General features: G+C 37.1%; 1 protein-coding gene across 8 annotated transcripts in view; it reads right to left on the reverse strand.

Moving 5' to 3' along the window:
* Positions 1-18,400, reverse strand: part of COBLL1 (cordon-bleu WH2 repeat protein like 1) — a 168,546-nt gene that overhangs the window by 14,300 nt on the left and 135,846 nt on the right. For 4 of the 8 annotated variants that reach the window (XM_044242228.1, XM_044242226.1, XM_044242230.1 and 1 more), the window contains 5 exons: positions 8,110-8,263; positions 7,573-7,647; positions 5,842-5,979; positions 1,426-1,660; positions 317-411 (listed from right to left, as the gene is read on the reverse strand). In XM_044242228.1, the coding sequence (XP_044098163.1) occupies positions 317-411; positions 1,426-1,660; positions 5,842-5,979; positions 7,573-7,647; positions 8,110-8,263 (697 nt within the window). The remainder of the gene's footprint in view (positions 1-316; positions 412-1,425; positions 1,661-5,841; positions 5,980-7,572; positions 7,648-8,109; positions 8,264-18,400) is intronic. The other 4 variants (XM_044242229.1, XM_044242227.1, XM_044242232.1 and 1 more) reach the window with 2 other exon arrangements.

Here is an 18,400-nt window from a genome sequence, read left to right on the forward strand (position 1 = left end):
ATCCAAGATCTAGGTTAAACAACGTCTAAGATTTAACAACAAAAATAGTACACACAGTAGTTAATAGCGCTTGTGACAGTAATATTGCCTGAGTTCAAATCCAGGGTCCGCTACTTACTAATTACGGGAACCCTTGTGAATTACATAGCATCACTGTGGTTCAATGAACCATAAAGTGGAACTGAAAATGGTAAGACCTGTAAATGAGTTAATAGACAAGATTAAATGAGTTAATGTATATAAAGTTTTAAGAATGGCCCTTTGGCATACAGTAAGTGCTCTGAAAACATTGGCTATTAGTGTTTATGGAACTCACCATTCTCCTGGTGTGGGCCCAATGACTTCAAGTTTCTTAAACTGTCAACTCCCCTCTCTCCACGACTTGCATCATATACCATTATGTGTGGCCCTCTGCAAAACAGGATATTATATGTTATATACTGATACTATTTAAACACTCACACACACACACACACACATGCATGCGCCAGATGAGAAAAGAGGCAATAATTTCCAAAGACAGATGGATTGAAATAATCATCTTTCTTCTGCCAAATACTGGAAATTTAATAGCAAAGAAAAAATACAAAAAAACTGAGAGGAAATGCTGCTATGAACCATTAGCTTTCAAAGGAAGGATCTAAGAAGCCTGGTAAAATGGATACTTTTCCAAAAACAGTGTCTTTCTGTTATTATTATTTGTCTTTTAAAGAAAAAGGAAACTGAATGAAATATTTAAGTCTTTCATCTGACAAAGCCAACTTCTGGCAAATCAGGATGTGGGCTGACCTCAAGTGTTTTTTTGTCTTATTTTTAGTGATAGAAGGGTTTAATTTGGTGACACTCCCATGAAAATTATAGTAAAGCTTTGATGAAGATGGTTTACTTTGCTTACTTAATTTCATTTTTACTCGTGAGGTGGCATTTCTAACACAATATAAGCATACTGTAGTATAGACCAATTCCTAGGGCCAAGTGGAAAGTGCTCTCTCAGCATTATAAAGTTGACTATAAAAACTAAATTAGTAACTTAACATCATAATCTAATATGCAGAACTGTTTTATACATCAGTGGAAATTCTTGAGAAGCATTTGGTGAAACTTAAAAATTAAATGTTTCATTTAGATCAAACAGAAAATAGGCAAAACCCATACAATACAAACAGATACTTTTATATTTGAGTCACACAAATTAACTACACGTTATGGTTTGTCTCACACAGGGATACCAGAACTGTTGATTTTGATTTTATTTAAAAACAAAACATGCATATGGATACTTTATTAATAAGCATTCTGGTAATGATGGTGAACAGAGTCTAAAGAGACTACTATATTTGTGTTTATAATATCAGATCTATAATTCAGAGACTAGTACTCATTAAACAAACCATCACTGACACTTCCAGCAAATAGACTACTTACTGTCTATCTGTGTTTCTAGCTTCTTGTTTTTCTTCTTTGGAGTTCTGTGAGGACTCTCCAGTAACATTGCCAACGGCTGAGTCAGGATCATTTTTCAGTGTATTTATTATATGAGTAGATCCAAAAGGAATAGCTTGTGACTTCAGAGAAATATTTTCAGTCTCATCTTTGGGCACTTCACTCAGTTCTTCCTTTTCATCTATCTCTTCAAGGCTATGATCAGAGCTTATTCCAGCTACAAAGAAATGAAGATATAATCCTAAATATTAATTTGCCTCATTCATCCTATGCAATCCCAGCAAGAAAGGAATTTTAAAAATAATAATTAGCTGGACTCTTTTAAATGATCATCCAAAACTAATAAGAAAATAATCCTCTAATGATGAGTAATCACATTAACATATAGTCAAATTATCTTGGACATATACAATTCTAAAAATAATATGCGATCATGCTAGGTTTTATTCATGGTAGAGAAAAAGGTTATTTAAACTCATAATCTTCAAGTTACATGTCTCAGTCTGAGAGATAGCTATGTATCTTTGAATTTAAATGATTTTACATTCATATAATAGCTCTAAATATTAATTAAAAGAACATGAGGTTTTAAAATTTTATATCTATACAAGTATACTTATAAAATCTGACTCAGAAGTTATCAGAACTACAATGGAGAACTACCTGAGCCCCTTTTAAAAATACCAGTGTTTACACCCTCTCCACACCTGTTAAATCAGAATCTCTGAAGGGGAGGCACCTGGGTGGCTCAGTGGGTTAAAGCCTCTGCCTTCAGCTCAGGTCATGATCCCAGGGTCCTGGGATTGAGCCCCACATCGGGCTCTCTGCTCAGCAGGAAGCCTGCTTCCCCCTCTCTCTCTTCCAGCCTCTCTGCCTACTTGTGATCTCTGACTGTCAAATAAATAATAAATAAAATCTTAAAAAAAAAAATCTCTGAAGGGTGGCACCAGGAATTTTTAAGGCTTCTAAGGTGATTCTAATACAAAACCAGAATTAAAAGCCATTTAGACACTTATATACAATGAAAATTATTCCCACTCAGTTTCTCAGAGGCAACTTCCTTTAACAGGTTTTTCCTACATATTATCAGAAAGTATAATGAGCATACAAGCAGATACGCATACTCATGCTTCCTTCTTTTTTATGGGTCCATTTAATATAAATGGAAGCATACTATAGCTGATGTTTTTCACCTTCTGTTTCTCCACTTAACTATGGCTGAAAAAATCATCCCGTATCAGTGTGTGTGTGAGTGTGTGCGTGTGTGTGTGTGTGTGTGTGAAAGAATGATTCTCTTCAAAAACTGCAGTTAATATTTCATTGTATAAGAATGAGTTTTGTCATTGTTCCTTTAGTACCAACAACAAATGTCCAACAGATTAAAAGAGGAGACATCCTAATTGGTATCCACAGTAGCTGTGAAATTTAATTTAAACCAAAGAATGAGTCTCTGAATCTTTGCTTATTTAAGTATAATCTAACACTGCCATTTACACAATAGCAGCTGAACAAAATTTAATTTTACCACAATGGGGGATGGGGATGGTGTAGCATTAGATTATAGTGATCAGCACATCCACAAAATTTAATAAAAACTTCAATGTACTTGAGTATTTAAAGTAATGTATGTCTTTAATTTTATCTCTAGGCAGAAAAGTATGCTATTTATGCTATTTAACATACAAATATGGAGACTTTTATTGACAGTTTCATTGTGAGTAAAAAAAGGAGATTACTCAACAGGAAAAATATTAAAGAATTTGAATTTAAATGAATTTTTAAAAAATATATTTTGGCAAGTCTTATTTTATTATGACATGTGAAAGCATCATTATGATACCAATGTATAATATTATGTGCCTACAATAGTATATCATGTTTGTGCAGTAAGAGTACATTTATATAATTTGAAAACTGTTTGAGAAAATTAACGTCTGTTCCAGTTTAGATGCAAATGTGTTTTATAAATGGCCCCTTAGCATATCTTAAGCTCCTTACAAATTAGTTTAACTGAGGAAACGCTTAGCAAGTTATTGTTATCTCTATTTCTCTCTTGCCCATCAAAGCTATTTCATATAGGCGTCCTGGGTGGCTCAGTTTAGCACCTGACTCTTGATTTCAGCTCAGGTCACGTATCTCTGGGTCCTGGGATGAGCCCTGTCTTGGGATTCACACTCAGCAGGGAGTCTGCTTGAGAGTCTCTCCTTCACCCTCTGCCCCTCCCCCACCATTCCCCACTGGTGGGCACAGGCATGCACATGCTCTCTCACTCTAATAAATCCTAAAAAAAAAAAAAGTACTTCAACTTCTAAGTATAGGACTCCTCACTGAGAAACCAGTCTCAGTTAAAGAATGAGTTATGTATTTCAAAAATCTTTTCAAATTATTTTTCTGAAATTTTATAACTTGGTAGTTATAAGCATCATATAGGCTTGCTTAAAAATATATATATATATTCACACATATTATATATGTGTGTATATATATATTTTATTAGCTTGAAGAGTATTCCTATTCTTAAAAGTCTTAGGAAAGATTGTGATTATTTTTTAAAAATTCTAATAATCCAGAGCGCCTGGGTGGCTCAGTGGGTTAAGCCTCTGCCTCCAGCTCAGGTCATGATCTCAGGGTCCTGGGATTGAACCTCACATTGGGCTCTCTGCTCAGCAGGGAGCCTGCTTCCCCCTCTCTGTCTGTCTACTTGTGATCTCTCTCTGTCAAATAAATAAATAAAGTATTTTAAAAAATAAAATAAAATAAAAAATTAAAAAATAAAAATTCTAATAATCCAAAAAAACTTTCAGAGTTGGTTGGCTGACTAGCATAAATTTCCCCAAGCTTTGAAAAAATAAAAAATCAACTTTGTTTTGTATATGTTATATGATGGCCACATTTTAGGACAATAAAAAAAGACTCAGTGAGGGTTGTAAACAACAAATTCCACAAATAAGGCAGCACAATGATCATATTCCAGCTTCATAAGTTTTAAGGGAAGAACAGTCGCTTTCAAAGAATACAGTGTTCAAAATCTCTGTAAAGTTTTAAGATTTAACAACTTTGAAAGTATAAATGTTTAAAGAATAACAGAAGTCATCTTTTGAAAGTTTAATTATTACAATCAAAATCAAGATATAGAACAAGTCCATCGATCTCCAAAAACCCCAGGTCCTCTGGTGATCATCCCTTCCCCCTAAGTCTAGATCCTGGTTACTCTTTTCTCTATAGATTCACCCTTGCAAGAATGTCATATGAATGAAATCATTCAACATCTAGCCATTTACAACTGGCTTCCCCGTTTAACACAAGGCTTTGGAGATTCAGCCATGTCACCGCATGTAGTATTCATTCCTTTGGATGGGTAGGGGGTAGCATTCCAATGTACAGACTGACCATAGTTCATCCATTCCTCAGTTTAGGGACATTGGGTTGTTTCCCACTTGGGGCAATTATGAATAAAAATCCTAAAATAATTTACATGTTAAGTTTTTGTGTGAACAGAGGTTTTCATTTTTCTTGGAAAATCCCTAGGAGTGGGACTCCTGGGCTATACAGAAAAATGAATGCTTAAATTTTATTTTAAAAAATTTGTCGTGGTGCCTGGGTGGCTCAGTTGTTAAGCATCTGCCTTTGGTTCAAGTGATGATCCCAGGGTCCTGGGATCGAACCCACAGTGGGCTCCCTGTTCCACAGGGTGCCTACTTCTCCCTCCCCGACTCCCCCTGCTTATGTTCCCTCTCTCATTGTCCGTCTCTGTCAAATAAATAAATAAAATCTTTAAAAAAAAATTATCAAACTATTTTCCAAACTGGCTGCACAATTTTGCATTACTATAAACAGTATGTGATATTAATTTTAAATAATTTTAAATAAGGACTCATTTTGAGTTAATAAAAAATTGAATAAAATTATTTATAATGAAATGCAAGTATTACCTAACTATAAATTTTTGCCATCTGGTAACAAAATAATTCCAATAATTTAATATAAAAATCCCAATCAAAAGCAATACTTCAGAAAGTAAGCCAGGACTAGATAACAAAAGAAAGAAAAAAATTATATATATATATATAATATATATATTCTTTAATATTCATAAAATTGAACACTGAAAATACAGAGTTTAGAGTTTTGCCAAAAAAAGCAGAAAGCCTAATAGAAGAAAAGCTGAAATCCTCCAGAACCACTTGCTTTATTCATCTTAGGCCTTGTCATATTCATCTGGTTAGGGAAAACATCATAACCTCCAAACCTATAAGAGAATTTCGAGTGAAAGGAGGAAACTAATATTTCTTTGAGACCTTTTTACACAAAGGGTAGCCAAGTAATGAAATGCTGACCTGGTGATAATCTTAATCTGCATTAAACCAAGCACCAGGCAGGAAAGGCCCAGCCACCTACATGTCAGAGATGTTACGGCCGCCTCGGGCGTTCCAGGGCATTCAGAGAGAGAGGGTTCATCCAACAGTCTGGGCACAGTGCAGTGTTCGTGACTGGGGAGCCCGGGGCCAAGGGAGGAGTCTGCCAAAGAAGTAAAATCTGTGGAAACGGCACTTAGACAACAGAGTTAAGGCAAGCAGAGAACAAGAAGCATTTCGAATAAATCAGATCTATTAGCTCACAATTATCCATGTGTTAAACGAGAAGAGCTAACAAGGGGGGGAGAGAAAGAGATACCAAGCAAAGTCTGAATAGCATTCACACCTCCTTTCTAATACTTCCGAATCTTCTCATTTCACTTATATGGTTTGATATTATATAAATAAAATTCCTTTGTGGAAAAAAATGAATTTTTTTTTTTTACTGTGAAGTTTTATTTGAGAACAACTTCAACATTTGAACATAAATACAAATATTACTTTAGGTTTTTTAATGAGGTTGGCAAATATATATAGATGGTTGAGATCTTTTAAGATTTTGAACAAGAAAAATATACCAGGATTATGGTTAACTGACATGTATTATGCTAACATGTACATTTCAAAGTTGAAAGACCTTATAGTACTTGGTTTAACATTAATTCAATTGACAAAGGATTTCTAAACAGCAAATTTAAACATGTTTTGAACTTTTCCAGAAAGTCAAGGCATGCAAAATGCATTACAAAAGGCAGACAGACAAAACATTAAAGACCATTATCTTTCGCAAATAAATTCTGCATATACAGCAAATGAAGAGACTATAGCATGAAATAGTATTTTCAAAGGTGCTGGAGGTCTAGAAACCTGAGGTATCATTGATATTATTCTGGGTAAGACTTAAGAAATAAGAAAAGTCACGACTAGTTATATAAGGATAATTTTTTAATCACAGAGGACAGGAGAATTCTTATATAAGATGGGTCAAAATCTCAAATTCCTAAAAATCACCTAAGTATTTAAAGATTTAGGAGCATTTGGGCGCTCCTGAGTTTCTCCTGTGCTTATGAACATTAATTATAAAAATTAGATAGGGTTCTATTGAGCAATTTTCATACCTATAAAATTATACCCATGCTAAAGTACTGACAGAGTAATATTCTATTTTTGGTTAGACATTAGTCTTTCATATTCATTTATAGCTAACATTAAGTCTAAGAATTAAGAAATTTTACCATATTTATTCTTATAATAGTTACTATTAGAACATAGGGAAACAGTATGAAGTTAATTTTTACTGGCATTTCATTTATTTAAAGAATCCAAAATGACACCATATAATAGGAAATACTTCAAGATAACAAATTTTTACCGCTTAACTAGGACACTATGTACATCAGATTCATACCTACAACAGTTGTGTAAACAATGGTACCTTACACACTAGTGTAAGTTTCTTCTGAACACACTAAAGTACATTCCTAACTAACATGTGTCATTCCTCTTGGGAAGGACATTAATAATAAGTGGTAACCTGACTTGGCATAAGGAAAGTTCTTATGGTACCATCACAAAACTAAAATTTTGAGTCCTGTCAGTTTCATACTCAACCCAGGGTGGAAATTTTTTCGTTTCAGAATATAAAATTTGGGAAAGAAGAGTCAAAGCATCTGTGTCTCTTTCACAGACAGAGCATTATAACTAGATTCATTCCTCAACGACCTTGAAATGTCTTTTTCCAGGAACTACGTGATGTGGAGTAAAGGTGTCCTACCTGGGCTGGGCAGCCCCTCAGGAGAGTTTGCTTCCAAAACACCGTCCGAAGGAACTGCACGTCCTGCCTGCAAGACTGGGAGACAGAAGCAGCACACCTTACAAACAAGTCACAGATATAGTAATCCCTTAGTAGCTTAATTCATGTGTATGTAATTTGGGAAGAGATAGCCCTAACTTTGTTAGAAGCCATTTCACCATCCAGCTTTGAAGCAACTAAAATCGACTTAGCTCCCCCTTCCTACAGGGAGTCAATCCTGGAACGTGAGTGTCCTGAAGAGATTCACAGATGACCACACACCCAATCTGAGGGTCAGGGAGCCAGGCAATTTTTTTTTTTTTTATGTTGCGGATTTTTAAAAGGTAGTTAAGTGAGAATAATCAGGGGCTATCTAAATATTATTAAAATTAATTAAAAAGCCTTAGTGTAAGTATCGTCTTTTAGTAAGAAGACCTGATTTATAACCTCTATCACTTTACTGTCTGTCTGAAATAAGACCTAATGCACACGTAATGTTAATGGGAAAAGTCACGTTACCAGTGATGGGACTGTTGTCATCACTTTGATGCAGGGGTACTTTGGAGGGTGGGGAAGGTGCTTTTCGCTTTGTCCTCTTCAAAGATGAACTGCCGGCAGATGTGCTGCTGAGCTGCAGAGAGCCGGTCCTCACTATGCCTGTTCCACACGGGCTCTGGGAAACAAAACGACCAGACACGATCTCTGTTTAGAAATGAATAGCGAACTCCGGGAAGATCCTGACCTTTACATCGACTACTTCATATGCCGAGATGCAACGTAAGAGTCATTCCTACAAAACACATTTAGGGAGCATCTGCCGTGTGCCAGGAGCTGAGCTAGGAGATGGAAACACGGCAAAATAAAATAGGGTCCTTCTCAAAAATCTTAGGCCAGGATGGAAGAATGGCATACGAATAACCAATTATCATGTGGAGGACTCATAAGCATAAGAGTGAAAACCTAGCTTTCAGAGAAAAATAGGGAGAAACTATGGATGTAGAGCAAGAGGCGAAAAGGGAAGAATGTCTGTACGTTCGAACAGCTGGCTCGATTAATCTTTCCTTTTTAGTACTAATGTATTAATGACAAACATCTCAAAAATTTATGTCTACCCACGGCAAGGTCACTTGAGGTCACCGGCTCTCTCCAGAGCCAGCGCTCACACGCCTGGCATGTGACTGTCCATGGACCTGAAGACAGGCCTGCCTCAGCGCCACCTGCCGCCCCCTGGCGCACTGCCACGTCGTCTCACTCTCTTTACGACTGACCTGCTTCCAAGAGTTGTTCATAGTGTTTTTTTTTTTTTCTTTTTGTCTCCAACTTCTCATCCTCCACATGAACACTTCCAACCAGTTATTTCCCAACTTTTGATCCAGTAAAATTATTCCTATCAAAGTCATCAATGATCACCACCACAACGAAACTAGTGGTTAATTCTTAGAACTCATTTATTTGATCTGTCTGTAGCACTTGACAGAATGGGCCACCCTCTCACAATTCTCTTTTTCTTACTTCCAGATTACCACATTCCTACTCTGCACAGATCTCAATGCTCCATTTTCTTTTAGGGTTCCTTCTCATCTCAGTCCTTGGGAACACTCTCTTCAGTATCTATGTTCACTCGGTTGGTAATCTCCTTTATTCCCTTGGATTTATGTATTATTCATATGCCAATTAATTCCAAACTTGTGCCTCCATCCTGGACACTTATCTGATCTCCACTTAATATACCCAGACCTAATCCAACAAGGAAAGACTTAAAACCTGCCACCCAAACCCAGATTGATTCAGTCCCTACAGCCAATTCTGATTAAACCTAAGGGCCCTCCCTCTACCCCTACACCCCCTCCCAGAGTGGATGTGGACACAGATCCTTAATTGCCGTTTGGACTTTTGAAACAATCAGAAGAAGGACTCTTGGCAATAAAGGGCTGAGAAAGAAATGCACTATAACATACAGCTGGGTGAGTAGTATTTAAATATCCTTTTGAGTAGAATATAAAGTTTTCTTCTTATTGATTAATGATGTATCCCTGTGCCTGGAAACTTTCATTTGCTATCTCATAAAATTAACAAGTTGAGAAGTCATTGGGAAAAAGGTGAAAAATTCTTCTTAAATAATGCAACACTTCACTTTTCAAAATGATGATGTAACTATCAAAAGCTGTAGAATATGTCATTTTATTTCTCAGGTGAATTTACTCTATAAAGCCCTATCAAGGCACAACTCCTTTCTCTCACAGACCTACTTTACTGGTAAGAACATAGTTAGTGATCAATAAGTAACTGCTGAATGCACAAATTTGGGGCAGCATTTGATTTTCCTCCTACGTCCACGCTGAAAACTTGTTTCCCGTGCTTAGACTGATTGCTTTCATGAGGTTTAGGATGCAAACCTGTGTTCCTCTTTGAGCCAGATTCCCAATCACCGTCATTTATTGGCCTTTTCTATTACCTGATAAAAGCAGTCATGACTTGAATTAGTCATGAATTTTTCAAATGACAGTATCTTTCTACGAGTTAGAGCTCTTAAATTTTGGTCATAATAAAACACACGGTATAGAAACTAGAAGGGTGGAATTTATATGGCAGACTCCAAAGTTTATATGAACCTATCCATAACTCAAAGACAAAATAAAAATAGACTCACATATTTCACTTATGTCCCCAGAGGTCTTAAAATAAGCAAACTTTTATTTTTGTACAGGATATTTATATTTCTATGGATAAAGAATTTAAAATTTGTCAAAATATACAGACTTTAGTTTTACTAAAACATTTTCAATAGCATTTATGAAGACAGCTGAAGGAAAAGCAGAGCAAAGACATGAACTTTTTGAAGGAGGACATCTTTTATAACTTTATCCTACAGAATTTAATTCCCTTGACCCTGTTGTGCAGGTATAACATGAAAACAAATGGACATACACTATAGAGCTGCAACGGAACCACAGAGACCAGGAAGGAAAATGTTAAGACAGCATGACTGTCACTGAGTGGTACCAGAAAGATGCAAGTGACCTGTCATAACTAGACTCCATGCTATAATTAATGGTTAAGACTTACTAAGTTTATAACAAAAATGTAAATTTAACAACTTATGTAGGATAGGCAAAGGACAGAAGTTTTCAGGGAATACGAATGATAGTTTAGATAATCAGCTAAGAAGGAAAGGTAAGGTAAATATAAATCAGACTTGGGAGTTATTTTGTATTAAAATAAAACATCACTATTAAGACCAAAGTAGAGGAGACCCTGGACCATGAGAAAGGGATGTCCTAGGGCGCCCGGGTGGCTCAGTCGGTTAAGCCTCGGCCTTTGGCTCAGGTTGTGATCCCAGGGTCCTGGGATCAAACCCCTCATCGGGCTCCCTGCTCAGCGAGGAGCCTGCTTCTCCCCCTCCCTTTACTTCTCCCTCTACTTTTTGTGCTCCCTCTCCTTTCTCTTTCTCCCTCTGTGTCCAATAAATAAGATCTTTAAAAAAAAAAAAAAGGAGGGAGAGAGAAAGGGATGTTCTATATCTACTGCAAACAGTCTTTTCTTGAGTAAAAGCCCACAGGAAAAGAAGAATCATTCCAGTTAGAAGTTCTAGGTGTTCCTAAATAGACCGTAACCGAGAAAAGTGGTGTATACTGAGGAATGTGGGTGCAGTATATGCAGCCAGCATACAAGAATAGAGCACTTCTAACCCAAGAAGGACAACTTCTAGAAAGCAGATTCACTAAACCACCACAGCTGCTTAAGTAAACACATCATGAATTCCCATACAAAATGCTATGGAAAGAAAAGCAAAAATGAACTATATGGACTTCATCAAGATAAAAGCCTTCTGCACAGCAAAGGAAACAATCAACAAAACCAAAAGGTAACCTACAGAATGGGAGAAGATATTTACAAATGACATATCTGATAAAGGGTTAGTATCCAAAATCTATGTAGAACTTATCAAGCTCAACACCCAAAAAAACAAATAATGCAGTTAAGAAATGGGCAAAGGAATGCCTGGGTGGATCAGTTAAGTGTCTGCCTTTGGTTCGGGTCATGAATCCAGGGTTCTGGGATTGAGACCTGCAACAGTCTCCATGTTCAGTGGGGAGCCTGCCTCTCCCTCTGCCCCTCTCCTTGCTCATGCTTTCTCTCTCTCTCTATATATATATATATCTCTCTGACAAATAATTAAACAAAATATTTGAAAAAAGAAATGGGAAGAAGATATGAATAGACATTTTTCCAAAGAAGGCATACAGATGGCCAACAGACACATGAAAAGATGCTCAGCATCACTCATCATCAAGGAAATGCAAACCAAAACTACAATGAGATGGGTCAGAATGGCTAAAGTCAACAACACGGGAAACTGACATTGGCAAGGATGCGGAAGGGGAATGTTCTTACGCTGTTGGTGAGAATGCAAGCTGGTGCAGCCACTCTGGGAAACAGTATGGATGGTCCTCAAAAAGTTACAAACAGAGCTACCCTACGACCCAGGAATTGCACTACTGGATATATACCCAAAGGATACAAAAATACCAACTCAAAGGGGCACATGCACCCTGATGTCAATAGCATTGTCAACAAAGCCAAATCATGTTAAAAGCCCAAGTATCCATCAACTGAGAGATGGATAAAGAAGATGTGGTGTATGTCAGTGTGTGTGTGTGTATATGTATGTGTGTGTGTATATATATACATATATGTGTGTGTGTGTGTGTGTGTGTGTATAATGGAATTAAATTACTCAGCCATAAAAAAGAATGGAATTTTGCCATTTGCAATGATGTGGATGTGGATGGAGCTAGAGGGTATTCTGCTAAGCAAAATAAGTCAGTCAGAGAAAGACAAATACCATATGATCTCACTCATATGTAGAAGTGAAGAAAAAGAATAGATGAACACAGGGGAAAGAAAAAAGAGAGGGAGGCAAAAAAGACTTTTTAAAAAAAAGATGTTATTTATTTGATAGAGCACAAGCAGGGAGTGGGGTGGGTAGGGGCAGAGGGAGAGGGAGAAGCAGAGAGCCTGACACAGTGCTTGATCCCAAGACCACGGGATCATGCCTGAGCCAATCCTGAGATCATGACCTGAGCCAAAGGCAGACACTTAAGGGACTGAGCCAGCCAGGCTCCTACAGAGAACAAACTGAGGGTTGCTGGAGAGAGGTGGGTGGGGGGTGGGCTAAATGGGGGATGGGGATTAAGGAAGGCAGTTGCTGTGTTGAGCACTGGGTGTTATATGTAGGTGGTGAATCACTAAATTCTGCTCCTGAAACTAATGTAAATACGTTAAATAGAATTTAAATAAAAACTTGGAACATTAAAAACAAATGAAAGGCTAAAAAAATTTTTTTAAAAAAGAAAGAAAATAGGCGAGCAAGGCCATCAGTGTCTAACCAAGCTGCATGCTTAAGCCCTAGTTTTCCTGTGCCCTTCAGGAGTGTGCGCCTAATAGTCTCCTAACCGCCCTATCCCTGCATTAGTCAGGCTTGAGCTACTGGGTATTTTTGAAGGTGAGTTTGTGTCTAACTGGAGAGAGGCTTCTAGAGGGTTTGCAAGTTGGAAGGCGGCCTAGTGTAATGCTTACCAAACAAATGAGCTTTGTTTGGGCTTTGCCAGGGCTTGAACCTAGGAGCATGGCCGTCTAGTGTCTCTGTAGCGTTCAGCCTCCTCATCTATAAGGTGGGGAAAGTAAGAGCACCTACACCTCAGAAGGGTCTGGATGCTTATGGGAAATGGCATGTGTGAAAACTCAGCACAGTGCAGTATACAGAACCTGCTTCGTAAACATTAGCTGATGTTTCATGCAGCTCATCTACTTTTAACTACGTGAACATGATCTGTAAATAAAATAAGCAAATGATAGTTCCTACATAGATTGAAAAGTATGGATAAAAGGAGGTACTTATTCGAAGACTATACTTTGTCCTCAGTGATGGTGGTTAAGAGTCCTGTTAGAGTCCATCTCCATAATAATCAACCTTAAGACCTCAACACAGCGCCCAGTGTTCAGGAACTGGCGTTTAGTCCACTGCAGAAGCCAGATTCATTGTGTGTAATTCACTGTGTGTAAAAACTCCTCCTTGGTTACCTCAGGCAGCTCCATCCTCCCCAAGGGAATTTAATAAAAGCACAATACTTCACACTAATTTGCTAAATCTTGGGGATGGGTATATGAATTTGTGTATAATATGTAAATTTGAATATTTCATAAATTTAATGTAAAGAATTAAGGTTGAAAAACTATTCAGAGTGGTTTTTAGCTTCCGGCACCAAAATACATTTCCTTTGGCCAAATTATGGCTGAAATTTTTAAAAAGAAGTTGAGATTAAACTATATTTAAGTCCAAAGCGTTTACAAAATAAGAACACAGAGAGGTTTCTACTTACTAGGGTAAAACATTTTGGTTAATGATTAGAGATGTTCAATTATTTACTTTAGTTAGAGTCACTAAGTCTGCCTGCCATTAGCAAAAACTGCACCCTTAACAGAAATGCACATCACCGAGCTTTACAGTCTGTGAAAATGAAAATCCTGCACAGAGAAGAGAACACTAGCGAAAGTGACAAGGTCAAGTTGAAAACCATGCCAGATACTTAATCCCTCAGAATTCACACCCAGATCAGGATTTACTGGTTCAAAATGGAACTAAATTTAGCTGAAGAAAATAGAATTGAATGGCATTCAGTAGATTTACTGAGTCCTAGCTCTGTACAAGTTATTAGATCACTTATTAATCACTGTTGAATTATACGAAGTGGGTCACTGAAATCAATAGATTCTGTAGAAAAGAGTAAAGGAAAAACTACAAATAGAAAAATAAGAAAAAAACTTGAACCAAAGGACAGAAATACGGTAGCCCAACTTCAAGGACATTGTTAAATGTTTCTGTTAGAAGCTTTGGGGTTTTATTTCTGTTTATGATTTCTACACGTGGAGAGGAATGGATGGGTTAGAGGAGAAAACCTAGGCCACCCCTTGAAACTCTTAAAACTCACCTTTTTTTCCTTAAATGCCAGAATCACATTATCCTTCTCCAACCTGAATATTCTCTATAAATATTACAACATACTATTTAATTTACTATGAATCATATCCTTATGCATGACCTGTTACCTAACTAACTAAAGGTCAAGTCTGAACTCTTAACTCTCTCTTTTTAAGATTTTATTTATTTATTTGAGAGAGAGAGAGAGAGCACAAGAGAACACAAGCACAGGGGGCTCCAGAGGGGGAGAGAGAGAAGCAGGGAACCGGAAGCAGGGCTTGACCCCGGGACCATGACTTGTGCCAATGGCAGACACTTAACCAACTAAGCCACCCAGACACCCCAGGTCTGAATTCTTAATTCCTGATGGAAGAATTCTTTCTAAAATAAGTTTACAAGTTGGACAACAGGTCAGTTTTCTTAAACTTCAAAACATATAATTATAATAAAGTAAATGTAATATAGAAGTATGAAGTATTATAATGAATTTGCAAAATAAGCAAAGTTGTACCAGCAAGTTTTTTTTTAATCACAATGAATTCAGTTTTACTATTGATTTGATCATAAAATTGGCAAAAATCTCCTATAAGATACAAACAATACATACAATGATGAGGGGAAAAAAGAAAATCCTTATAAACTCCAACCAGTACAGGTTACCTCATAGAAGTTTTGGTGTCCAGCCTTTTATACATATCCTCTATACTTGGTTATACACACACATGCATTTTTTTACTTGAATGAAGGCATATATGCCAGTTTCTCTCTTCATGAAGTCTTTAAAATAAAATGCTATCTTGGTGAGGCTAGGGATGTTTGTATTGCTGCCCTGAATCTCCTTCCACACCCATCCCCTCCCTTAAATGGCACGTGCTCCTAAAATCTAGAACTTCTATATCCTACTTTCATGCTCTTTCAATAAACCTGTTTAAAGATCCTTCATTGACAGAACTGAAAGTCTTCGCCTGTCTAGGTCAACGTAGATGAAGAAAACCCCTATCAGGAACTAGAGGTGATGTGTCCGGTCCCAGACTACTGTATATAGGGGAAAGAGAAACAGGGTAGTAGTATCAGGGCCTGGAGCTCTTAAAGCCACACTATGGAAGCAGTCATCTATTCTGCCAGTTTTAAGGGTGTTCCTATCAACTTGCTGAAATAAATTCTATGACAGCAAGCAATGAGATTAGAGCTGGATTCACTTAGAGGTGTCTAAATACCACCACCACTTGTATCTTTTTTGGTTACTAAAATTATAATCCCTTCAGAGGATTCTTGGTGGCCAAGCTTGTTACTAGATTTCTCTCAAAATGGTCTAGATTCAAATTCCTTATTAGTCAATGATATCACCTGCATCCTCCAATTAACAAATTCATTAATTTGAGCATATCTTCCTCAAACTCTGTATCCTCTACCTCATTTTATTGATGTCCAAAGCACCAGGGTTCACTTTTGTGTTACAGTCAGAGGTTCAGGGAGAAAGATGTCAGTTAATCCATGTTGTTGTTGTTTTTTAAAGATTTTATTTATTTATTTGACAGAGAGAGATCGCAAGTAGACAGAGAGGCAGGCAGAGAGAGAAAGGAGGCAGCAGGCTCCCTGCTGAGCAGAGAGCCTGATGCGGGGCTTGATCCCAGGATCCTGAGATCATGACCTGAGCCAGATGCAGAGGCTTAACCCACTGAGCCACCCAGGCGCCCCAGTTAATCCATGTTTTACTTCATTATTGTACTTTAGAGTTTCAAAAATCCTCAGAGAAGTAATACTAGGACTAGGCATCAATATCTGATTAATACTGATCAAACCAAAGATCCACGTAACAAAGCACTTTTATCTGTTAAAGGCCAATTCTAAAAGATAATGAAAGATAAAATAATTTGGCCACACTAGAGTTGGAAGAGACCTTTGGAAATTTAGTTACAAAATCTTATTGTACAGAGGGAAACCTAAGCCACAAAGAAGTTCAATGGCTTGTTCTTCAAGGTAGAAGACAAAGAAGGCAATGAGAAGAATTATGACAAGAGACCTATTGGTAGACTCAAGACTCTCTCTCAAGCCAGAGTAGGGTTGCTTCTACCATAGTATACTTCCTTTCCAGCCCTTCTCCATGTAGGTCAGAGACAGGCAAACAAACAAAAAACCCACATATTGTTCAACCTGGGTTATATACTCTTGCAAGGTTTTTAAATTTCTCTCCCTAAGGCAACCTGTGCTTTCACTTCATCAACACTATAATACTTTGAGATATCATAAAACCAAGTCTTACTAGTGATAATCCCTTCCTAATGACATTTTTTAAATGTCCAAAGATAAGGGCCTAACTCAGTAATACATCTCAGATGAAAAAAGAGAAGATAAATCAAGAGAAATCAGAGGTCAGGATCAAGTTAAGACGACAGACTACGGTGGTAATTAAGGTTTTCCATGGTCAGTGATCAGAACAAAAAAATGTCCAGGGATAGGGTAGGAGAGTAGGGAACATCTGTAGATTAACTGACTTATGGCCCCCACCAGAGTAAAGCAGCAACCAAAGGAACAAACAGTGACCAACTCAGTTAATCTTGGAAAGGGGGCCAAGGCTATATGGCAGGTGTTACCCAAGTGACCCCAGAGTTTTATCCCCATGGCTCCAGGAAAGAGGCCTGCTTTTCTCTGCCCTGGTCTCTGATATATGCTGGTTACCAAAGAAAGGCATGTTCTCGCCCATGAGGTCCTAAATGTCATAGTGGTAAAAAGCCTAAGTAAGCTTCATTCTATAGGAACTTGTAGAGGAAGATTCCTAAAACTGATTATCTTAAATATTTTATTAATTCAGTATGTACTTCAGAAAGACACAACTTTTGTGTTCTGGTAGTTAAGGGAGAAAAATCGACACTAACTCCATTAATGACCTGTTGTTCTTTGAAGTGTATTATTCTTTAAAGTCTAACAGCTTTATAATGAGCATAGTTCCTTACGTTTGGGTCGGAGGTAAAGCTGGCAGAAACCTAAAAAGTAATGGCTCAGAGGAATTTTCAAGAGCATTAAATTGAGTAATGTGCTTAGTACCCTGGTCTCAAAATATTAGTAACTGCTCCATAAACATTGGTCATTAATTTTGCTCTTGTGATTAAGACTCTTTGAAAATGTGATTAAAACTACCAACACTAAATATATTTATATATATGGGAAAGCCTTAAAAGGGGAAAGCAGATAATATTCTGTTATGCTGCACTGGTGCATTTCCCTACTGAATGAAACAAGTCATATTTTTGGAAATACAGACAGCTGTATCCCGTATATCAAACAAAAAATGCCATGGCAACTACTGTTCCTAGGCAATTGTAGAATTATGTGTGTGGTTTTCTTTCTATATGATAAATGTAAGTGGCGGGGAAAATCAAATGTTGTGTGATAACCTGGAGGAAAAAACCAAAAAGAGAGATTTCTTAAAGATTACAAATACATGCTCTTTTTACAACAACCTTAATGACTCTGCATAAAACATTTAGGATTAAAACTCATTAAGTGAAACAAAGACCAAATAGATTCTTGCACATTTTATAAACATATGACAATCTATCATCTTACCTGCTTATAAACCATGATAAATATTAAAAGGTAACACTGAGCAAAAAATGAATAATGTCAAATATTTCTTAAAAACAATTAAATCAGCTGTTAAAAAATGAACACACTCTAAGTATTAAATTTCATTTGCATAATACTGGATGGCAAAGTATTTCCATTTCTCGCCATCTGAGTATTTGTCTGCACCAGGATGCAAAATGAGACCAAATAAAAAGTTCAAGATATGGCGGGCCTGGGTGGCTCAGTGGGTTCAAGCCTTTG

This window comes from Neovison vison, chromosome 3 (genome assembly GCF_020171115.1).
Source record: "Neovison vison isolate M4711 chromosome 3, ASM_NN_V1, whole genome shotgun sequence".
Classification (NCBI taxonomy): Eukaryota; Metazoa; Chordata; class Mammalia; order Carnivora; family Mustelidae; genus Neogale; species Neogale vison.